The following is a 24,884-nucleotide window of genomic DNA, read 5'->3' on the forward strand; positions in this document are numbered from 1 at the left end:
TCTATAATACAGTGAACAATTGGCAATTTTATATAGCATATGTTCAGCAATACTTTAGCTCTATAGATAAGTTAAGAGCACATTTAAAGTTTAATGTCTTAATTATTCTCTCTTAAACCTAGCAAGATTTTAACATTAAAAATAAACTATTACTCTCATTTATAGCAACAATAGTGGCCCTTTTAAACATTTAGCAACTAAAATAAATGCCTACGGTTAGCTCATCATCTGCAGTATGCCTCTCCTACTTGCCTATACTTTTACTGTAGGGTAATACCTTTAATACTGCAAACCTTGAGGTTAGCCAGCTGCAGATATTGACTTAAGTTATCTAAGACAATTGGCACATTTTCAAGGGTCACATCTGTATTAGGTAGTTAACTAGTAATTTGGTCCTGAAAATGGTTGTTTTGCTCCTAGATTTCAGAGACAGGATAGAGGGCTTAGTTTCATGTTTGTTTTTGGCCTTCAGCATGAATTCCCCAGACTCCGATAGGTTTTCAAGTCTGTGGGTATTGTGTATCCTTGTTACCTTACATTATCACAAAAGATATGCAAATGTTGGCAGTCTAACTGAGGGAGACAGTGGCTAAGCACGCAGGTGTTTGGAAGACTGATTGATTAACAAGGACCTTTCTCAGGAAGAGGTGAAAGTATTTGTAAGAACTTTATATGCCCGTGCTTGTAAAGATTATGTTAACTCGCAACCTGTTGAAACTTTAACCCTCTTTCTGCTGAAGGGTTCAAAATAGGTTTTCAATGCAGAAGTTCAAAGCTGCTTTCCAGACAAATTGGGTCTCATTTTAAAAATTGAATCGCTGCATTTGCATGTACAAAATGCATGCACAGTTACTGCTGTCATGTATGCCCGTAGGGTAATGGCATACTAAAAAAAAAAAAAAAGGTTTGGACTTAACTGGGAATGTGCACAATGCAATCACAGCAAACATGTTTGCTGGTTAGGTGCAGAGTCGTATATTCAATGTTCTATGCACAAACATGTGCCTGCAGTTTTAAAAAATCTGTCCCATAGCGTTTCTCCTACTGCCATGCAAAGCAAGCTCTGTCTAGTTTCTCAGATATTACGTAATGGTCTATGTTGGTTGTGTTTTTTACACAGCGGTGTTTTAAAGCACATAAAACATTTAGCTTTAGTTTATCAAATGTAAAAAGAGAATAAAATTGCTTTACCAGAACTAGCAGGTGATCTTTTCATGGGACATGCGAGCAATTATATTCTCATTTTGTTACCAAACTGTGGAGCTGTGAGTATCTCTAATTTCAAATGTATAGGGAAATGACTTCAGCTGAAGTACCAAATAATACTTAAGTGAAGATCCTGTCTTTTGTCAGAAGCAAACTTTTGTTTTGATTTAAAGTAGGGAGCTGTATCACTCAGCTATTTTTATTCATATTATTACACGAAAAAGAATATTCTGCTATTTGTTAAAATCCAGCACTGTCCAGGTCAAGCGTAACTCGTAAAATCCCTTAGGAAAGAAGAGCAGGGGTCCATATTAAGCATGAGCTAAATGATTCAGTCACAACAAGCCCTTGTCTTGAATCTTCCTTCTCCATCCAGGAACCCAGTCCAAATTTAGTACTGTGTTGCCTCGCTTTCCTCTGCACTCTCAAAATTCATGACTTCTGCTTTCTTCTCTCTGCATCCTGCCTTAATCTCCTGATTAAGATCTTTGAATGGGAACTGTCTAACTTTGTGTTTTGTAAGAGCATCATGGCCTAACTTTTCCACAGTGGTTAGCAATTTTCAGGTACCCAACATGAGACAGCTTAACGGGGCCTGATTTTCAGAGTGCAGTTGCTCAAAACTTTTTTAAAATTAAGGTGTCTCAAGCTGGACACTCAGGGAATCATTAACCATTTTTTGAAAAGGTGTGCCCATGTACCTTTATGTTTCTATGTGTGATGGTAAATAATTACTGACAATACTCCAATCCCTGCTGAGCCTCTTTGCACTGATCACAGCAAACTTGCCAGCATATCAGGTATTTCTCTGACGAAGTGGGGTACAGCCCACGAAAGCTTATGCCCGCAGAAATTTGTTAGTCTTTAAGGTGCTACAGCACTCTTGTTGTTTTTGAGGTATTTCTCTGTTATTTGTGCCCGGATTAGCACAATGAGCTTCAGAGAGAATGAGATTTCCCCAGTAAATGGAATTTACTTAAATCAAGAAAACGTTTCAAATTAGCAAATACTCACTTTACATGTGTCTTTTTTCATTTTGCACCATAAAAAAAAAGGGACCAGGTTGTATAGCCTACGAGTGTATTCACTGGCTCAGTCTAAGATCTAGCATATGTGCACAGGAAATGACTTGTTTTAATGTGCTTTGTTTTTTCAACCAAAAAACTAGAAAAGAAATTATCTATATTCTGACCACTCATATTTGTAAATAACCCAGGCATCTGTTAACATGAATTTTGTATGTGATGATAGAGACAGAAGATCTGTGCAAAAATGCAGAGGAATATCTCAGTGGTTGGTATTATTGCCGTGCCATTGTCACCATCAGATTTGAAACTGTATATGTAGGCCCTATACTTAACTCAGTAAATGGGCTTGATAAAGGTGCTTCTCTGTGGGAGAATCCTCCATTCGCTGTAGCAGAGTGTTCTCAAATCTTTCTGTGCAATGTTGTAGAGAGGGCTGTCACTGATGGGGGAGGGAGAGTGTCCCTCTGTGGCTTCTTGGCAGCTGGGATGTGCCACACACAGCAGAACAGGATCAGCTTTGCCGACTTTGAGGCTTGTGTGGTCCTTTCACAGGCCTGGCCCATTATGAGCCGGATTCTGTGCTTTGTTCCATGTGCATGGCTATCACTGACTTCAAAGTAGTCGCATACCCATCTGAAGGCTGAATTTGGCTCAGCAGTAGTGTAATGCAGCTCTTCTAACAGGGTTTCATATTGCTTCTCTGATGCTCGGTCACTTACCGAATTATTTTTTTCCGGAAAATGTGTTTGTGTTGAACAAATTTACAGTGGCTCTTTGATTTATGGATTTTTTTATTTGATTTGATTTATGATTTTTGGCTTTTATGAACATATTCCTAGGCTGATGCACATTGAGAGTTTAAGTACAGCTTCTAAGCGAGAGAAAGTCAGTAAAGCTTCACATAAACATCTGAATGGTCAGATTTGTATACAAACCATAACTGAAGTTTCCCCATCTTTACTAAGAATGAATGCAGAAGTTGTTTTGTTGATTTGATTGGGACCATATGGGCCAAATAATTTATGCTGCCAATGTATTCAGAAATGTGCACAAGAGATGAAGTTTTAAAAAAAATCCTCCAGGCAGCATTTAGACTAAAGTAAGATTGTGGTAATAAATTGAAAAGTAGGAGGTTTCTGGTTTAGTCATCAGTGAATTTAACCAACCTGCAGATAGTAGCAAGTGAATGAGGGAATAATTTCATCTGTACAAATCTTTTTTGCTATCCCACGTTACTTAGCTTATTCGTTGAAAGACAGTTAAGGATTGATTATACCTGATATTTTTAAGGTCCTTCTGTGGTGGATGTTTATTTAGAGCATTTTTGTTTTTTATTGTAAAAGCAAGAGAAGGAGAGAGAAGTAGTAAACAGATATTGATGTCATGCTACCAGGGAAGCCAGGGGAGGAAATCTTCAACAATCAAAGTCTGGTAGCTAAGGTATTGTGTTTTTTGTGAGAAATGGCTCTTCTCCAGTAAGAACATCTGCTTGAACAGCTGCAAAGCTCTTGGTCCCTATGCCTGTCTTCTGACATTTAGTAAAGGTCTCAGTTAAGATCACCTATTTCATTATGATAATCTTTAATTATAGCAGCACTTTCTAGTTCAGGATCTGTCAGCATTTCTGCTATAAACCTCTTTTTCCCCCCCTGACATTTGACTTGGTTATAAAAAAATCACTATTACCGAAATGTGTTGCACCAGATCTCTGCTTGTAAATTATCACATCCAAAATATGTTTAATGTATTTTCTGTACGGTAGTATAACATGCTGCTTCATTGAAAGAGGCATTTACATGGCTACATTTTACAACACCCAATTTAATTCTACATTTACACAATGAATGTTTCTATTTTTAAATGAATGTAATTTTATTTAATAATCCACAAATGTTAAAATTATTAAAACTGAATAATAATTTTGTTTAGTTTTATACTGCTTTATATGTATTCATCATTCTGTTATACATGCATACTTACATGAAATATTCAGTAAACTTTGGCATATTAGGTGTGGCACATGATTGTTTTTAGTGATGGTGGAAAGATTTTAATTTCTGACATGTCTGAACTGTGCAGCTGGAGTATGCTATGCACTCCTGTGTATGTAGAGTATGTTATATGTGACCTCTGAGGATCTGATCCCCACCACCACAGTAGAGATCTTCCAGGAGTTGTAGGAGATACTGTCTCTTCTACCCTCTTGCCCAGATCTCTGGAGGCTTTCCAATGGGTGAGGGTAACTTTTGCATAGAAAATTCTCTCTCTTAAATCTCATTTTTTCTAAATAAAACCACACTCCCCTTTTAATTTCATTCCATGTTCTTCATTCATTGTATCATGATCTGAAGCTTCTGACACATTCTTCTATTGCTCTCTCGAAAAAGAATGGTTTCCTCCATCCCTCAAAGTTTTTGAGCTCTCACCCCCCTGCTTTCCATGGTCTAACTTCCTTTGTCATTTTAAACCAGGAGTAAAATTATCACAACTGCTTAAGTGACTAGGAGCCTATGTCCCATTTTCAAAAGTGATTTACAAGTCTGTCCTATTGAAAGTCACTAAAATGACTTTCCCTTCTTAATAGAACCTCTTCTCATGACATGATTCTTTTCTTCTCTTCCTTTTGTATATTGACTTTACCGGAGACCATCAATTGTTGACTTCTTTTGTCAATTGATTGCAATTTATTGTTTTGTTACTGTGTCACTTTATTGTTTGGTTACTGTGTCACCCTTATTCATTGTTTTGAATCTAAGGCACAATGTAAACATTAAAATGTAATATACTATAATACTGTATTCTAATAGATTCCTTTCAGTCTCTTTTCTTGGCAATCCTATCATTCCTATCCTGAACCTGAGCAATGAAGTGGCGGTAGTTGTTACCCAAAAGAGTTGTTGTCTTCCTTACCTTTCTCTTATGCACAACATCTAAGTAGTATAAAAGTAAATCATGTGTTTCTATGAGTAAGTAATCTGTAGTATGCAAGAGATTACTTTTCAGATCCAGCAGTCGGCAACTTGTAATAGACTATTATTCAAAGGAACTGTGAAACAAGTTTGCTCTGACTAGATTTCTCACAGTTAATTTAAAAACGTGCTGCAGCATATGTTTGGTGCTTCCCTATCCAGCATCCTTCTGTGCCATAGCTAATATTTACAAATTGTACTTATGCATTCAGTGTGTAGTGGAATGTTCCCCTTTTCCTACAACTTCTTTATTGTCTTTGTTTTGGGAGGGGTGGTGGATTTTTTTAAGTTTTCTTTCAAGAAAAAAAACAATCATCTGAAATTCTGCTTTATTTAAGCATTTTAAATCCATTTGGTTGCTTCTTTTATCTGTTTCCCTTTTATTGTCCTTGTTCATTTATTATTTTGTTGTGAAAATAGTTAATAAACATAAACATTAGAAAGAAAATGAGAGATAAATAAAACACTATTGTTATATGACTTAATTGTTTGGGGTTAAACGGTTCTTTCTTTTTTTTTTTTTTAAATTATTTGTTTTATTTCTTACAATCAAGACAGTTTTCATTCGTTTTGATAGACAAGTGAGCCCCCATGAAAGTGATGAGAAATTAGCAGGAAAGACTTTCAGTCAGATGCAGGCACTCTTTTTGTTTCCCTGATAACATTCATGCATTTGACCTTCATTAGAGTACGACATTTATCACCAGCACCATCTAGCCATCTGTTAGTATACTTGTCTTCTGTTGTACATATTCTTGTACACTGAAGTACTATGGATCACTTTAGGCTTATAACCCAAGTAAACAGTTATGAAGGATGTTGACGATAACTCAAGGACTCATACACAACAGAATGTTACAGTTTGTAATATCGTAAAAGTAAGGACTACAAATCACTCTTAATAGTGTTTCACAGTTATTATCTCAGTGACGCTTGCCTCTTCAAGTCTGCACCACATTGCAAATCTCTATACAGTGTGTGCACACACAAGTGGACCTGATGCTTTTACTAAGATGGATCTCCAGAGGTGCAAAGCCTGTCTATTAGGATAGAGATTTGTGCAGAGGGGATGGGCTGTGAGTGACGATTTTTAATTACAGGGGTTTGGGTTTTGTGTAAAAAAGTCAGCTTTGTGGACTGGCTTCTTTTGTTTGAAGAAACGTTATCAGTTTGTGATTGCTGGTCTGTCTTTGTTGCATTTAATTTTAACTATTTGTGGTTGCCAGGAGCCTGGGATAAGCATTCATTTCTTTTGTTTGTTGAAATAAGACTATGTAAACAAATCAGATTTTACACGTGATAATAATTTAGTCAAACGCATTTTGTTACATTGCTGTTCAAAGTCTGCCTCTAATAGCAGTCTTGGATTTTAAAAAAAACTAATTCTGCCTCGCTCTTTCCAATCTTCAGGACTGATGGCTACTGTTTCACCATGGTAGAAGAAGATGAATCTGGAGGACGTACAATCGCTTCAGGATGTCTAGGCTTAGAAGGCTCAGACTTCCAGTGCCGGGTAAGAAATTGGTGGTGATCAGAGTTTGGTGTGGCTACTGTGATTGTTCTCACTCCACTGCAGTGTTGTCAGGAGGAATGACTACATCTGCAGCGTTGAATTTTGTTCACATGGGAGATGTGCACTCTGCATTGAATGCTGAGGAAATGGCATCTGCTCACCACAACTCTTGATATTTCTTCAAGCACACCGTATTGCTAGTTAACTAATGTTAGCCCCTGCTATCCTGGTGAAACTGTAACTTGGGTAATTATATTCCGATTCTCTCAATTCCACCTGTGGCTTGAAGTAGGTAAGACGTTCTTTACTTCCTCTCCTGAACTGTTGTGTGCTGCGCAGTAGTGTGCAGTAAAAAAGATGCTGCTTTCACACTAGAAGTTGTTACATATAATTGGTGTGTGATATGAATCCTGTATGAGGAGCCAGTTCAGTCAGTAAATTTAGGGATCCATCTTCATGAAAGCATTCTACTTCTGGGTAGAGAAATGCCAAGTTTCCATTTCATGTACTGCAATAAACTTCTCACTCTATAAAGCAATTCTCTTTTGTGCTAGCATACATAACCCCAAGTGATTTCTCCGTCTTAAATCCTCAGCTGTTCAGCACAAAGCTTAGCATCGCTGTGGAGGGAGGACGGGGATGGAATGAAGATGTCTCTACTGGTGTATCTATACTGCAAAAATAACCCAAAAAACCACAACTGTGGCAATAAGCCTCAGAGCCTGGGTCAACGTACTTGGGCTCGTGCTACAAGGCTAAAAATAGCTGTGTAGATGCTCCTGATCGGGCAGGAGTTCAGGCATTGACACTCACCCCCTTGTTGGGATTCAAAGCACTGAGACTCGCTGCCACGTTTTTGTTAGTTTGGGTTTTTTTTTTCAATGTAGATGTACCCTAAGTAATCTTTCTGCTTCCATGCCCAAATATGGGCCTGTTCAGGACCAAACCAGGTACTGGTACAAGTTAGAGCTGCCTCGGGGTTGCTCTACTTTGCACCTGCTTGTAATAAACTCCTAGGAGCCATTATTCCAATAAGTATCTCCAAAGCATAGTGTGCTGTGTTCTGTCCCTTCCTGCTCCCTGCCATGCCCTTCACAAATCTCTTTCGCTGGGGGGAACAGATGGTGGAACTGACTACACTGGCGTTAAGCCACCTGAGGATTCCCCTATATGAAGGGAATCATGCCCTAAAGCCAAGATTTTAAAAAATAGGAGTCTAAAATGAGGCACCTAACTGCTTACTAAATAAATGGCCAGATTTTCCAAAATGCTGAGCACCCTAAAGTCTCTGTAGAATTCAGGCCTGATATTAGGCATCTGTTTCTGGAAATCTTGGCTTTGGGGCAAAATTCTGTCTGCTTTGCTCTGGAAAGTGGGACAGAGGAGCAGACCCTTAGTCTCATTGTACGTAAACATGAAATCTGTCTGCCCACAAATTCAAATGAAATGCCTGAATAATGTAATATTAACACGAACGTACTCTCCAGCTTTCCCATATGTGGTTAGGGCCACATGCATCCCTGGTATAATTGTAATGTCTTCAGTGGAATTACACAAAGAATGAATTTGTTCTTTAATGTTTAAATGACGTGTTGTTTGGATTTATTAGGATGGCCCAAATCTTTATTGCAGTCATATTTGAAATCCCTCACTGGTGGTGATGCTGTTCACCATGCAGGGCAAGCTCTTTCTTGCAGGGCCAAAATACCAAAGTCAGTTTCAAAGGACAAAGTTTCTCACACAGTTCTCTGTGAATTCCTCTGTTGCAGGATACACCCATAATACATCACAGAAGAACTATTGCATGCTGCACAGACAAAAATTTCTGTAATGAAAACCTTCACCCTACACTGCCACCACTGAAAAATAGAGGTAAGGAAAGGAAGAAAATCTATCCTTAAACCAGTAGATGCATATTTTTTTTCCTAGAAAAGAAAAGAGATTTGGATGAGCTTCATGGAAAAACAAAATGTTATGTATCCTGTAGCTGTTCTGATAATGTACAGAAACAGTATCTGTTTGGTTGTTCCTGGTATTTGCTACTATTTGTTTTCCAATCATGCCTGCAGGCATCAGTCAAGGATCAGAGACCCATTGTGCTATGGGGTTGTACATGTATGTAGTAAAATAACAGTCCCTGCCCAAAATAGCTCACAGTCTAGGCTAGGCTGGGGCAGGAATTGTCTCTTTCTTTGGTTGCACAGTGCTTAGCGCAAGGTGGGGGGAGCTTACTGAGGCCTCTAGGTGCTCATGCCATACAAATATGAAATGATGATAATAATGAATGACTTCCATCACTGCAAAAGACTGTAGTTTGTAGCTACATAATAGTTTCAGTTTGACACATGGGACCAGATCCTCAGCTGCTATAAATCAGCATAGTTCCATGGAAGGAAGTGGAACTAATGACCATTTATAGCAGCTGATAACCTGGCCCTCAGAGAATCGTTTATTTATTGTCATTTCCATAAATTCTGTGTTTCAGAGGGATAGAACAAACAATACAGTAACACTCTGCACAGATGCAGTTCCAGTTTTGTTTGGAAGTTATACAACATATTTATTTTTAAAATATGACAGTTCCTGGATAAGCATTACATTTATAGACATTGGCATAGCGGCTGTGCCAGATTTGTGTGGTCAGCATAACATTTGGGCCTAGGAGACAGAGTTTCCAATCTTTTGGTATTGCTTGTTTAACACTGAGAACAAAATGTGGCCCATAGGGTTGAACAGTAAGTTAGGACCTATTTCAAATCTCAGTCTAAACTGACAGATAAATTCTTATTACTTACTTACACACACATACGCTTAGGTATAGAAAGAGACTATTCCTGCAGTCCTTGTATATATAAGGCATTTACTTCATTGGGATTCCGCACAGCAGGGCTAGAGGCTTGGACCCATAGAATATAATATGTAAAATAGTTCAGTGCTGATTGGTGAACATAAAATCACTGCAACCTCATATATTTCGGACTCCCAACATAAGAGTTCTATGTAATTTTGTTGATCTGTATTAAGAGAAAAAATTCCTTGAACGGAGAGAAAAATCTCACAAGTAAGTACATTGTTCTCCATGTTTATATTACTTTATGGATAATATAATTTTATTTTGGAAAATGAGTCCATGATTTTTCCCCCACAGGCTGGTTGAGTTAACCCTGCAGACTCAAAATGGAGCAACCTTGTTCTAACTTGTCTCTCTCCTTGGTTTTATACTGCATTTTCCTTTCCTTCTAAACTGGATAGAAATGTAAAAATCAGGTAGTTAGCATAGTCAGATATCTATCTACTGCTTATGCAGGAACTCCAGCTCTTTTGCTAATGCCAAATTTCTTTTTTTTTTTTTTTTTTTTTTTGCTGGAGTGGAGGACACTTACATACTAAGGAGACAAATAGCTAAGATTAATAAACACCAAATAGCAGAGAAATATTTTTGGAGATATTATTAGATTTATAGAGTCTGTGCAGCTCTGCAGCTGCTTGACCACTGCAAAAATAGTTGTTTAATTTATTTGACAAACAAATGGCAGTATATTCATTTAACTTATTTTATGGATAGTAATTCCTTCAACACTAGTAGCTAGACAGCAAATTGTGAATGTAATTTTAGAGCCTGCTTTAGAAAACATGGCTCTGTGGTCTGTAGTTATGGAACAGCACCAAAATCAGCACCTTTTTGAAAGCTCTCTGGTCAGTTGTGATTCATGGTGCCATGGTGGCAAGCTAGGGAAACTTGCCACTGCTCTATCACAATCTCAATACTCACCAAAGGGGCAGTAATGTAGACCATGAATTTTCCCAGTAGCCATATCCAAGAACGTGCAGCTATATATAACTGTTGAGGAGTTCTGTGTTCATAGTCATTCTTCCTGTCTTGGATTTTTTTTGTAAATATGGTGCAGTGACTCTCAGAATTGTTATTGGGATTTAACATAAACAGTGAGGTTAAAATAAATAACTAAAATAAAAAATGGACTTGTTGAAACAAAAATTCCACTGGATTTCATGCAAAAACGTATGTTGTTTGGTATTTTAAAACATACAAAAAAGTTAGCTCCTGATCAGGAACTTATGACCAAGGTCATATCTCAGGGGAAGTTGGAGTCTGGGGAGGTGTTTTAGCCATAGGTCAAAGGTTGCTAAATAGAAATTAACCCATGCACAGAAGTATCATCTACAAATGAGTTCAACTTGTGTTCTGAAAGTGTTTTTTCCATTCCTAGCATTTCCTGGAAGGGGCTCACTCTTTTAACCATAAACAGAACGAAGCACCATATACATGAAAATATCAGACAGAAGAATTAAAATGAATCAGACCAGAGAATTATCTTTTTGTCAAGCAGGAAGGAAAAACACAGCAGCTAAATCCATTTCTGGATAGTGTTCTGTGCATCCTGCAGTACTAGTAGAATAAAAATACCCTGGAGATAACATGGAGTCCCCTTGCTAGTCATGCAGCCGCCTTATTAAGGAAATGAGAAGAATAATAGAGTCTGATAGGACACCTCTCTTTTAAACAATAAAAATATTACTGGAAATCCCAGTGAAAGTGCAGCCTGAAAGCAGATGAGAACAAATATGTCTTTACTGATTTAAAGCCTTTATAAGCAGAAGTGGTGGTGCCACCATGTCTGGCTCCCTGCCTGTAGAGCTAGTGATGAACGGGCAAGGGAATGATTGGAGGAATGATGATGGGGTTTGATGTGTGCACACAAGTCTCCAAGCCTCAGATTTCACTGCAATTTTTACCCAGATAACATGAATAATGTGAACCAGAGGAAACTGGCGAGGGAGAAGAATCTTCCATGCCTGTGTTATGCTGACTCCACCTGAAACCCATTGTGTTGAGTTTTAAATACACATTTCAGCAGAGTGCCATACAGGGCAAAGTGAGCTAAACAAGCGATGGGGCTAGAGGGAAGCACTAGAACTGTCTGAAAGGCTCTTAAGCATTCTTGAAGATATTTTCTAGAGACATTTTTTCCTAGCTTGTTGCTTCTCTCATCATCTCCCCCTCCCTGAACTGAAGACAACAGACACACCCGTGTGTGGTGCTTAGAAATCACATCACTGGTTTTTTTTCTTATGAAGTATGCTCCATTGTGCTGAAGAAATACAAAAACTGCCAGCCCAGTTCTTATTGTCACATGTTCTATGAAACCAGAAATGCCTCTCTGAAACATATTTCCATATTCTCCAGAGAATGAAGAATTCTCCCCCTACAGTCTGCATGCTCTGTTTAGCCTCGCCTAGGCTAATAGGCTGTGACATCTTAAACTGTTACAAACCACACATTTTAGAGGGAAATGACTGGCAGACACAGACTGCTAATAAACCATGAAAGAGAACCTTCTCCCCCTCCCCCCACTTCACCACCACCTCTTTCACAGAGGGAACTGGACTCCCCAGTGGGTTCTCAGTTTCAGTTCCTAGCGCACTTGGAGTGACAGTCCAGGTAGAAATCTGCTGCTCTGCTAAGAATGATGTGCTCTAGTGTTTTCCTGATAGGACTTGTGCCAGTGTCTCCTTTCAAAGGCGATGGCCATGTCTTGAATGTTTACATTGCTAATGCTCCAGGAGCAGGTAATATCAGATTAAAACATGCCCAGTGTGCTCACAAGGTAGGTGATGGTATGAAATCTCTGTTCATGATGCAAAGGGGAGGTAAGGAAATAGTTGGAAGAAAAGATGGGAGAGAGAACTGGATATTGAAAATAAAAGTGCATGACAGTAAGACAAGAATTCCCTAGGATCCTCCTTGTCTCATTACCCTAGTAAATCTGAAACATAATAGTGTTATTCCAGGATGAGTCGATAAGGGTAGAGTTCTCGCAGTTTACTGTGTGCTCAGCATTAGTGTGAAGATGCAACACTGGCGAGGTGAGGGCGTCAGAAAACCTCATTCTTATCTGCATTACAGGCTGGTGTGTGTGGGATGGGGAGGTGCTAAAATATCATAGAGCATAAAACATCATAAAGCATATACTTTTAAAAGAAGATGGTGTAGGGTTTTTTCAGTTTTCAGCATGTGAATATGCACGATGGTCCAACTCATCTGTTTGAAATAGGAATTCAGATTTGGAGATGACAGCTAAATTTTAGAGCAGAAAATGGGTATGACATGCAAGGATTAATCTGAACTTTCAGTTATTTTTATATAATCACGTCTTACAAGTTGCATGGTAATGTTGCATTTTCAAGGGGTTTTAAAGAATGGCTTATCTGCAAAGACACACTGTTCCACAAGTGCAAGAATAAAGAACAAATAATTTTCCTGTTGAAGTGCTGTGAGAGAGAGTCAAGCACACAGAGTTCCTTAACTTGATTTAAATATTATTTTTAAGGTTTTTAACCTTATGCGCTAGCACCGATTAGACATCCCTGTATGTCTTCTCTGCAAGGATACATACATTTGGATCACCCCTTTTATAATAATTGCTTTTGTTGAGACCCTCGTCATTTTCTGAAATCACTTCATGTTAATTAAGATAAAGAGGCACCAAACCGTATTTGTCTTAGCTGACAAGATATGTAACATCTAGGACTATAAATCACAGGCTTTAGGGGGTTGGGGTTAGGGGATTGGTCATGAAGGGCTAAATCCTCCCTTGCAAACTGAATCAAAAGCCCTAATGTTACCAATGAAAGCTTTATATGAGTAAAGACTGCAGGATCAGTCAGGCCCTTGATTGCTGTTCCATGTGCCAAGTTTGCCCTGTTCAATGAGGGCTAAAAAAGGAGCACGTAAAATGGCTCTGTAATCAAGTGTTCTTCTTTGAATGCTTCCTCACATCCATTCCCAGTTTAGGCGTGTGTGCACGCCGCATGCACTGGTGCTGGAAAACTTTTTCCCCTTGTAGTACCCGTACAAACTGGTACTGGCAGAACCAGGAGGTTCTTCATCTCTTGGAAGGCCTCCGGAGTTGACAGCACCACTACCTGCCCCTATACCTCATTAGGAGAAGTGGAAACAAATTCACACACATGCAGCAGTGAGTTGGCAATGTCCTAGTTCATTTCTTCCCTTGTCAGACCTAGTAAGAAACATCTTGTGCTGCTGGTGTCCTGGTTCTGCAAGAATACTAAATACTAATACAGGTGTCAGCAAACGTGCCTTCGTGGGTGTATTAATGATTAAGCAGGTAGAGATGACACAGTTAGAGATTTAAGTTGTTATGGTGGAAAGAGAAAAGACCACTATAAGGGCCTCTACCACTACCTGGAGTCAGTGGAGAGCATGTGCCGGGGTTGACGTTCACAGAGGCGAGGGACCCTTCTGAGGTGGGGAGGGCTGATGGCCTGATGCAGGTCTCGCTAGGTCCCCCTTAGCCTTCTCCAAAGGAGAGCGTCCCCGTTCTGCGCGGATCTTCTTCGACATTTTCTTTGGAACTGGGGAGGGAGATCGGTGCCGAGCGGAGGAAGAGGGCACTGGAGGGGCGCTGTGCATCGAGGCCGTCATGCTCGGTGCTGAGTCTGACATGCCAGTCTCCGAGACCAGTGTGAGAGCCAACTCCATGAGATATCCTGGTCTTTCTTAGTCTGCGGGCAAAAACTTTTACAGATCTTACACCTCTCGCAGATGTGAGTTTCCTGCAGACACTTTGGATGAGGGTCGCAATTCAGCACAGGCTTCTCACAGAAAGCACAGGGTTTAAACCCTGGGGAACGGGACAGGCCCCAACCCAGGATTCTAACAACTAACAAACTAGAGCTAACTGTAACCAAACAAGTAACTATATACACTAAAACAATGAATAAACCACTAGGTTTAACGAAGAAAACTTGCGAAGGCAAGAGACATTCCAGCATCTGTCACAATATTCTCCCAATAGCAGTTCATTTTCTGGGGTCAACAACCAGTAGACCGTCTCAGCAGGTCCTTCTGCTCTCGCCATCCAGAGGTGGCGGCTCGCATCTTCCAAAGGTGGGGCAATCCCCGAGTGGACCTCTTTGCCACCAGGGCCAACAGGAAGTCCTGCTGCGTCTGTTCCCGTCAGGGCCACGGTGCGGGTTTCATCACCAATGCCTTTCTCCTCTCCTGGTCAGGGAGCCTCCTGTACACCTTCCCACCGATACCTTTGATCCACAAAGTCCTCCTGAAAGAGAAGAGAGACAAAGCACGGGTCATCCTTGTAGCACCAGCGTGGCCCTGCAACATTGGTTTGGGATGCTTATAAGGCTGGTGGGACCCAGGCATTGGACCGTGCTGCTGCACCCAGATCTCCTGACTCAAGATCAAGGTTGCCTACTCCACCCGGAACTGGCCTCCCTCCATCTGATGGCATGGATGCTTCATGGCTGAACCAGGAGGAGCAAGCCTGCTCAACCCAAGTTCAGAACGTGCTCTTGAAAAGCAGGAAGCCATCAACCAGATCGGCCTATAGGGCTAAATGGAAGTGCTTCACTTGCTGGGTGACCGAATATGGCATGTCCCCAACACAGGTGTCGATCCTGACAATCTTGGAGTATCAGCTCTATCTGAAACAAGAGGAATTGGCCTTTTCATCAGTCAAGGTCCATGTGGCAACCATATGTGCTTTTCTCCCTTTGGTGGAAGGTAAAACAGTCTTTTCACATGAAATGACAGCTAGGTTTCCTAAGGGTCTGGAAAGGCTTTTCCCGCCGATAAGAGAACATTCTCCTTAGTGGGATTTGAACTTGGTCCTATCTAGGCTCACCAGACCACCTTTTGAACTCATGGCCTCATGCTCCCTCGTGCATCTGTCCTGGAAGGTCACCTTCCTGGTTGCTATCACATCTGCCAGGCGAGTGTCGGAGATCAGTGAATTAACATCAGAACCACTCTATGTGGTGTTCTGTAAGGACAAGGTCCAACTATGCCCACATCCAGCCTTTTTGCCTATGGTGGTCTCCCATTTTCACCTGAATCTGGAGATTTTCCTGCCTGTCTTTTGCCCCAAACCTCATAGCTCCAGTGAAGAGAGGCGTCTGCACTTTCTGATGCGAGAAGGGCCCTGGCATTTTACATCAACAGAACTAAACCCTTCCATCATTCTACACAGCCCTTTGTGATGGTTGCGGACCGGATGAAGGGTCTACCAGTTTCCTCACAGCGTATTTCAGAGTGGATCATTGCCTGCATCCGAGCCTGTTATGAGCAGGCTGGAGTCGCATGTCCGGTATCCTTGGCAGTCTACTCAACGAGAGCACAGGCATCATCTGCGGCCTTCCAAGCGCACATCCCCATACTGGACATCTGCAGAGCAGCTACCTGGTCATTGGTACATACCTTCGCGTCCCACTATGCCTTGACGCAGCAAGCTTAGGACGATGCTGCCTTCAGTAAAGCAGTGCTTCAGGTGTCACGTCCATGAACTCCTGCCCATCTCCGGAGACACTGCTGGTAAGTCACCTAAATTGGGAATGGACATGAGCAAGCGCTCAAAGAAGAAAGAACGATCACTTACCTTGTAACTGTTGTTCTTCGAGATGTGTTTCTCATGTCCATTCCACACCAGCCCTCCTTCCCCTCAGTCAGAGTTCTAGCAAGAAGGAACTGAGAGGGAGGAGGAGCCGGCAGCACCTATATGCGGGCGCATGTGCGCGCCACTGCAGGGTTGCTAGAGCTGGCTTTTACACTTACCACTAGGGGAAGAAGTTTTCCGTCACCGGTGCATGCACACACACCTAAATTGGGAATGGACATGAGCAACACATCTCAAAGAACAACAGTTACAAGGTAAGTAACTATTCTACATGTTACACAATGCTTCAGTAAAAGAGAAAGGAAACAATTTTGTTGCTTGTTATATTCTTGTATGTCTTCTTACATGTGAAACTAAACCCAGAAAGGCAGGATGCATTTTACACCCAGCCTAACGTGAAAGACAGCCTAACGTGAAAGACGTGAAAGAGTAGTGGTGACTTCTGAGACAAAAATACAGTCATTATACAGAGCTCTTTTTTTCTTTTCTCTTTTTTTAATCCAGATTTTGTCGAAGGAAACATTCACCATAAGGCTTTGCTGATCTCAGTGAGTGTTTGCAGTATACTCCTGGTACTTATCATCATATTCTGTTATTTCAGGTAAGTCTGAAGTGTATTTAAGCTTTGTCTGTGTCACATTTCTTCCCAACATTACTTTTTCCCCCTAGCTTATGAACTGTAAAATTGAAAAAAAAATGAACAGGAGGGAGTTGGGGAAAGATTAAAACAAAATTGTGTTTTTATTATAGGGAAAAATTGTTAATTTTGTTAATGTTAAAATCACAAAGGCATCAATATAGTGCTACATAATATAGTTGTTTTTTGTATAGCATCCTTCATAGAAAGTGTATCCTAAAAAGCTTTCCAGTGGGAAATAATACAGAATAGTATACAGTGAAAATGAAAAAAACAATGGTGTAAAGCCTTTGCATAGTAAATAAACTAAAGCTCATAAGGCTATTAACACAATGTAAGGATGCACACAAATTCACAAACTATACCCAATGAGATAGATTCAGAAACATAAACAATTTAGTAAAAATGCCTGGGTGTGATTGTAATCAACATGAGCAATTCTTAAAATAGCCCAAAATCTCATATTACCATGGATCACTTCTCCCTTTCTTTGGTCATAAAAGACTCTCAACATTCATAACAAAAAGGCGAGGCATTTACTTCATCTCCGTTTTAAGCTCTATTCTCTGGATTAGAGGTTTCATGTTGTTACCTGGCTATGCAAAATTATACTAGATTCCACCACAGGATGATAGCCAGCCCCTTTCTTATGCCTGAAGCATTCTAATGTTGCAAATAGATCAGAAAATATTCGTTGATGAATTTAGCATGGTAGTTGCTGGGAACTTTTGCATGACTAAGAATTAAATATGAGTAGTGGTTTCTACATAGTTTGCTTTCCTCATTGTATTGTCAAATAATTTAATTTTCATTAAAACATAGGTATAAAAGGCAAGAAACTAGACCTCGTTACAGCATTGGACTTGAACAGGATGAGACTTACATTCCTCCAGGGGAATCCCTGAAAGACTTGATTGAACAATCTCAGAGCTCAGGGAGTGGATCTGGGCTCCCTCTTCTGGTAAGAAAGGAATGTAATTTAGATATAATGTTATATGGCAAAGACACATAAAAATTCAAGGGGATTTAATGGGAATTAACTTAGTACCTGAAGGAATAATTAGGTTCTGAGGGTCTGTCTGCAGAAATGACAAGGATATCAGTTGGAGAATAAATACTTAAGAATCAGAGCCCTTTATTTCCTGTTCTGGGATCTGAATCTGATCTCAAGTACACCAACATAAATCCAGATTAACCCCATAGGCTTCAGTGAGATTTACACCAGTGTAAATGAGATCAGAATCTGGTCTAGGATCTTAAATGCCGTGTTTTTTATAAACACACAGTTACATTTCACACACTGTTACGTTATTTTGAGAGATGGGTCTGTAAAATGGTTAAACAGAATCCTTTTACACCGTGGCTTCACTTTGCATTAAAAAGCTAAGACTAGAATCAGTGTATTTTGCCCTACAGCAGTCTTATAGGTTGAATGGGTGGCAGGTGAATGAAGTATATCATTTATGAGTCATCTCACATGTAACTGTGACTGAGACCCAAGAACCTATGTATTAAAAAGAAGGCTGTGTTTCAGCTAGAAGGTTTATATTTCAGAGGAAAGTTCAAGGCTTTTCCATTCATTTGTGTTTTAGTTTTCTCAGAACCTGACAGCCTTGAACCTCCTGTACTTCATGGCATTGCAGAAGACTCAAGATACTTGTTTTAAGTACGGCCTTTGAAAACTATTGACTTTTCCTTATCATTTTCCAAATGCAAAGCTGAGAGGTTCTACGTCACTCCCACCTACCTACTTATAAAGCACACATCACCATAGTATCTGAGCAACTTCCAAATACTTTAAAATAGAAATAACAATAACTGTTACTCTTTCTGTCTTCCTTCACTGCCTAAAGGAGAATAGCTTGATTAATTCATATTTGTATTAACTTATTGGCTGCATCTAGACCAGGAGTATAGATCACGTTTTACATCTTGAAACTAGGGTGGAGTTCAAAGTTGACCACAGCCAGATAACTTGCTTTAAAATACAACTTGCCCAGTCTCTGGTAGTTACAGAGTCCTGTTTAAAAATCACATTAATTAAAATATATTCGCTAACGTTTTGAAACACAACATGTTTTCCAAATGTCAACATGGCCAGCGAGGGAATGATTAGCAGAAGAAGGAATTTTGCAGTTGATTCCATGGTCATTCTTACCAGATGCAGGCAAGATCTCCATAGTGTAGATCCAGCTCTTACGAAAGCTCTGTCTGCTGCTCTCGCAAGCCTCCTCGTATTGACTGGCAGTTTTGTTGTTCCAGTGAAACATAGCTGTCATGGGAGGTCATGGCCATTGCAAGAGAGGGGCAACTTCTCAGGGAGCCAAAGGCATTTCCATAGAGGGAGTAGAAAAACAGGACAGAGGCTGTACACTAGATTCTATATTCATCAGGGATCCAGTGCAGAGAGCAGAATGCTGGAGTAAATGTGTTCACAGCAACCCAGGTTGTTAAGCAGACGGGCTGCTGCATTTCAAATCAGGACATAGCATATTACTATATAATCCATAGCCTGAGCACAGCATTAATGTAGATTTTTGCATTTTGTTTCCTAGCTCTTTTAAAGACAGAAATAAACAAAAGGAGAAAAGGAAAGAACAAGTAAAGCTGGTTGGAGCAATATGGTTTTTCCAAATGTGTTTTTACCCACCTCCCTAAGTTTTTTGTTTTCTTTTTAAACTGGGCATAGGCAGGGCATGTTTAACCACAGCTCCATCAGTCTGTTCAAGTACTAAAATCCCGCTAGCAGCATGAGCCCCACTCTCCAAAGCAGACTGCAGCATCTGCTGCTGAGAGAGCACAGGATTCAGCTGTTGGGGCCTGTAGCCCTACCTGTATTTCAGTAAAGGAAACATCTGTCCTCTTTCCTGTCCCAACTGTGTTCTGCCATACCTGGTGGCTTTGTAATCACTAGTCCAAGTCTTATACATCAGGAAATATTCCTCCCTTACTCCTGCCCCTTTGCCTAACTAAAAAGTCATAAGCAGATTTTCCTCAACTTTTTACCTCAAACAGTGATTTTCTAAGACAATTATAGACAGCAAAAATGGGTTTATGATGGAAGTTGCACTGCAACCCTAAAGCTTTTGCTGTGGTGAACACAATAATATAATAATGTAGTTACCAGAGCAATAGGCATCTGAGAAGTGCCAGGATTGATGCTTATGGTCTCAGAGGGGATGCCCATGCCTGTAACAAATATGTTCAGTAATGTCTGGTGAAATGCACTATCCTTCATTTTAGAAGTGTTTATTTACAGCTTCTTTATTTCCTTTATAAAACATTTAAAGTTGTTTCAGAGAAAGTAAACCATACTTTATTTTGTAGAACTTGGAAAATGTCTGTTTATGGTGAACAATATTGTCTTTCCTTTGTAGCTGGCTTATTATATTGGATGCAAAGGTTACAACAAAGCCAAACCATAATCAAGATATTATTGTTACTCTGACATTCAACCTTGTTGATTTCCTCTGTTAGATTTATTTGTATTATTCATAATTATATGGTGGTTTTTAGTCAGGCTCATATATTTAAGGTAGTGTAAATGTTGCTGTTATAGGGTATGAACCACTGTGAACTGTTGGGTTTTTTTTAGATGATTGTATCTCTAGCATAAAAGTTCGCTGTGGGTTGAATGTTGCCATTCAACTTCTAAGCCCTGCTGAACCATTTTAAAAACTTGTAAATAAAGGTTCTTATCCTGCAAGCTGGGGGCACAGGCAAACCTCTCCCTCCAAGCAAAGCTCCATTTACCTCAGTGGGCCTCCAAGTAGCTGCAAAATCAGGGCCAAAAGCACAGAACCAAGCCCTTTTCAAGGTATAAGAAGGTAGAGCTATTCCAATAGCGTGTGCAGCTTGTACTACATTAGACATGGGACACTTTTTATACACACACATTTTTACAGTTATATACATAAATAAATTTTGTTTTTTGGTTGAATGCATCACAGCTGTGGTCACACAATTCTCTGTTCGCAAAGGTTTGTATGACCAAAACTTTATTTGTATGAATGTTACAAACAGCAAGTTTTGTGTCTTTAGCCAAGATGTTTTCAATCAAGAAGCAAAATCACTTTTGTGACAAAACAAAATTCTATTCATGCAACAGTGGAAATAGTTTGTAAACTTTCAGGTCATCCAATCAGAGAAGAGAAGCAAAATACCATATTACCTTAGCTGACCAGTCTCAAAGCTCAAGTAGAGAAATCCAAATGTTGAAAAATTAATGGAATATTCACTGTGAACAGTTCACAATCAATCCATATCACAAAAAAAGTTTGTAAAATCTGTTTGTCAAACAATTTTGAATGATAAGCATATTTTTAAACAGCAAGCAGTTTATGAACAGAAAAAGAGCTAAATGCATAAAATAAATTAAAATGTACACAATAAATAGTTTGACCAGCTGTAGCAGGAAGTAATCAGTCTAAGGTCTTCCAAGTAGTATTTTGCCTTTTTAAAACTCATAACAGAAATGTGATTTTCATTTTCTTAATATAATTTAATAAGGAACTTTTCATCATTAAATACTGTAATTGCACGTGCTTTATGATGCCATTACATATGTTTACACAAATTAAGTTATTTGATGTAATTACATTATTGTTCAGGATGCATTCTTTAAAATAGGCAAATTGGAAAGCAACAATACCAAAATTAGATTACAAAATATTAAAGAAAAATTCCAGTGTAATAGAACTGGTCAATCACTACTTCAGGATTTAAAGAAGAATATATCAGTTTAAAAACAACTTAAGTCCAATTTGTGTTCTTGGCTTGCACTGGTATAAATCAAAATAACTGCACTAACGCCACCATCTTGATAGTGTGATGATACTAGGGCTGAGAAAATTCAACTTCCATCTGAATGCAACTAAGGGAAGGAATTTTTAGAGTTGCTGTTACAAAGGTCCACGTATTTGTTTTTCATTCTAGGCAATTTAAAAAAAAGTTATACATAATAGGTTAACATAAATGAAAATAGACCTTACCTGACGGGTTTGAAATGCCCCTGTTTTCTCATGCATTCAGACTGGTGCAGAATAGTCTCAGTCCTGTTCTACATTATGGCCTCCTGCTGGGACCATGAGTAATACAACAGCTTTCACTGGATTCTGGTCAGTTTCAGAGAAAATGAAAGCTTAGCAAATGGTTTTGAAATCAGTTTTAAATATTTATTTTAGCATCCTTGCTTATCAGAACCTGGCGTTCAGATAACACTGCTATTTGAATGCACTGAATTCCATGAGAATTCTACGTGGGTGAAGACAAAAGCTAGACTTAAATATTTAAATATCTAGAAAATTAAAACTAATTATCAAGGCCAAATTAAGGCCTGATGTGGGAAGATGCAGCTGCATTGGAGTCAAGGTTTTTTGTTTCAAAATATTTTTTAAAATATCCTATGAAAGTAAGAACATTTCAGCTCACGATTGAATTGGTAATACTGAGACACAAGCAGGTGTCATTTCAACATCCTATTATAGTATCTTGTGGCTGGGAAACAGGTTCATTAGCTGCTCAGCCATGAACATCCATGCATTTGTAGGTTGTATCACAACTTCTGCTTTAGTTTTTCCTTCTATGAATTGTTAGGAATATATAGGCTCCAGACATGTCTCATTCCCGAGAGGGTAAGTTAGTCTGTATTTGCCCAACATGGATTTTTTAGTCATAACAGGTTTAGTTGTTTAATATATGAGCAATCAATCTTCCATCCCCAGCTCTGTTTCTGATCTGTCATCCTCATCAGAGAACTCTGCAATGCTGCTGGCTGCTGCTTCTGGTATATGTCAACAGTTGCTTTGAATTTATCTTTAATTCAGAGAGCAGCTACTTGACGAAACTGATGTTGTCACTGCACAAACACAGATTATAAACTGTGCTTCCAAAATCAGATCTTTAGGGAAAAAATACTCTTTATGAATAATAATGATACATCTGTAGCCACGCAGGCCTCCTAACTCCTACACCATAGCAAACTACAGCTAAACACATGTGGCTGACATTTTCACAAATAGGAGCCCAGAATTAGGCACCCAAATCCATATGTGGGCTCATAAAATAAATAAATAAATAAAAATAACCAGGGTAGGGTTTTTTAAAGAGACTCAATAAACTTCACTAGTTGTTGGGGGCTGAATTTCCTTCAGTGCTTTTGAAAATCCCAGCCTGATTCTTACAGGTGCTGAGCATCTATTGTCTCCTGTTAAAGTCAATGAGAGCTGCTGGGTGCACAGCATTTTGGAAAATCAGAATAGTTCCTTGAGCTGGTTGGGAATTTCCTGTCAATGTTTTTTCGAAAGTAAATGTGATTTCCACAACATTTTGCTGCAATTTTTCTATTTTCCTATGGGCTAGACTCCCTGATTGGATTGTATCTTCCATGGTGCACCGGGATCTTCCCTCTGGCCGATGCATCATGGAAGAGAGAGTTCACCTGGGGACTCAGGTCCCTAGGGGAAAATGGGAGCATGAGGCACAATGGCATCTCAGATAGCTGCAGATAATGTTGAACTGACCTGGACTGAAATATTTGGTTTCAGTTTGAAAGGAAACATTTTTGTTTGGGAATATCAAAGTGCTGCATTTCAACATTTCCCAATTGATTTTTTCCAGAACTTTTCATTTATAAAAAAAATTTAAATATGTTGACTTTTCGTATGAAAATGTCAAAACATCACCATTTCCTGGGATGGTAATTCTGTTTTTTCTGTCAGCTCTGTTGATTATGTAGGTGCCTAAATATAGATTTAGGATCCTGATCGTAAGCTCCTGTGTTTGAAACTCTTGGCCTGTCAGATGTAGCCAATGCATCTATGACTTTGCTTGTAGGAGTGTCCAGATCCCCCTAAACTCCCTGCCCTCCCGCCCACCCTCCCCCCGACTACAAGCCTGCACTAGTACTCCATTTTCTGGGAAGCAGCTGGAGATTCCATCTCCCACAACTCGGCCAATGTCCCCTCTGTGAGGCCTGTATTTAGCATGAGAAAAGGAGACAGACAAAGAGAGATGAGAAACACACATGTTGTGGAGTATATTCAAACTGCATTTTTTGGGATTTTACAGGTCCAAAGGACTATAGCAAAGCAGATTCAGATGGTGAAACAGATAGGTAAAGGTCGTTACGGAGAAGTTTGGATGGGAAAATGGCGTGGAGAAAAGGTAGCTGTAAAAGTGTTCTTCACCACTGAGGAAGCCAGCTGGTTCAGAGAGACAGAAATCTATCAGACTGTCCTGATGAGGCATGAAAACATTTTGGGTGAGTGAGTGAAATTAAAGATAGGGATGAAACAGTTGAAGTTTCTTAGGTTTAATAACTTTGTATTTGCTGATGTCCTTTTCTTCATGCAGTTTGTTACCTGCCATGCTTTGCAATTAACCACAAAATGCTTCTTTCCCTGGGGCAGATGTTGAAAAGCAAACCGTTTTAAGGGTTTCTCAGCAGATAGAGAATTACTGGGTTTGGGAGACTTAATCCCCAACAACCAGACACCTGTTTCACCCACCTGTGTCTGGACTTTTTTAAAAAAAAGCCAAGTCCAGACCACTGAATTGACGTTAAAAAATGGCACAGCGTAGAACTGAGAAATAAGACACACTGAAGACGTTCTCAGGGGATTGTTTACTTAAGACTGTTATGCACATTGTACAGAGCTATCTGTAGGGGGCGATGTTGGGGGTCACACTGTGCCAGAAAGAGCCCTGAGGAGATTTGTGCTCAATGAGTGTGTGTCTGTCTCCTGGCTGCTGGATGTTTGTGTGAACTGCCCTGCACAAGCTAATGAGAGACAGGGTTTTTTTTTATAAAGTCCCCTCCCCTCCTGAGCAACCAGATCACAATTTAACCCTTAAATCAGGGATTAGAAAGAAAACATTGACAAACTTTAGCATGAGATGATCTTAAATTAGACATATAATCACTCAGGCATGCTTTTTTCATGCAGTATAATCCAAATTTTTAATATGTGCTGATGTAGGTATGGTTCATATCCTTATTAGCTGAATACACTGTAGATAGGATAAAGAAGTTGAACTTGTAGCTAAAACACATAAGTACTTGAGAGACAATTTAGAGTC

The 24,884-nt window shown here is 39.5% G+C and overlaps 1 protein-coding gene across 1 annotated transcript in view; it reads left to right on the forward strand.

Annotated features, from left to right (window-relative positions):
• The window catches only part of BMPR1B (bone morphogenetic protein receptor type 1B), a 376,117-nt gene that overhangs the window by 345,571 nt on the left and 5,662 nt on the right, over nucleotides 1-24,884 (forward strand). The window contains exons 6-10 of the mRNA XM_067557217.1: nucleotides 6,614-6,716; nucleotides 8,486-8,588; nucleotides 16,673-16,769; nucleotides 17,628-17,766; nucleotides 23,874-24,066. Of these exons, the coding sequence (XP_067413318.1) occupies nucleotides 6,614-6,716; nucleotides 8,486-8,588; nucleotides 16,673-16,769; nucleotides 17,628-17,766; nucleotides 23,874-24,066 (635 nt within the window). The remainder of the gene's footprint in view (nucleotides 1-6,613; nucleotides 6,717-8,485; nucleotides 8,589-16,672; nucleotides 16,770-17,627; nucleotides 17,767-23,873; nucleotides 24,067-24,884) is intronic.

This window comes from Emydura macquarii, unplaced genomic scaffold, assembly GCF_026122565.2.
Source record: "Emydura macquarii macquarii isolate MOO-44397 ecotype Brisbane River unplaced genomic scaffold, CSIRO-AGI_Emac_v2 contig_1790, whole genome shotgun sequence".
Classification (NCBI taxonomy): Eukaryota; Metazoa; Chordata; order Testudines; family Chelidae; genus Emydura; species Emydura macquarii.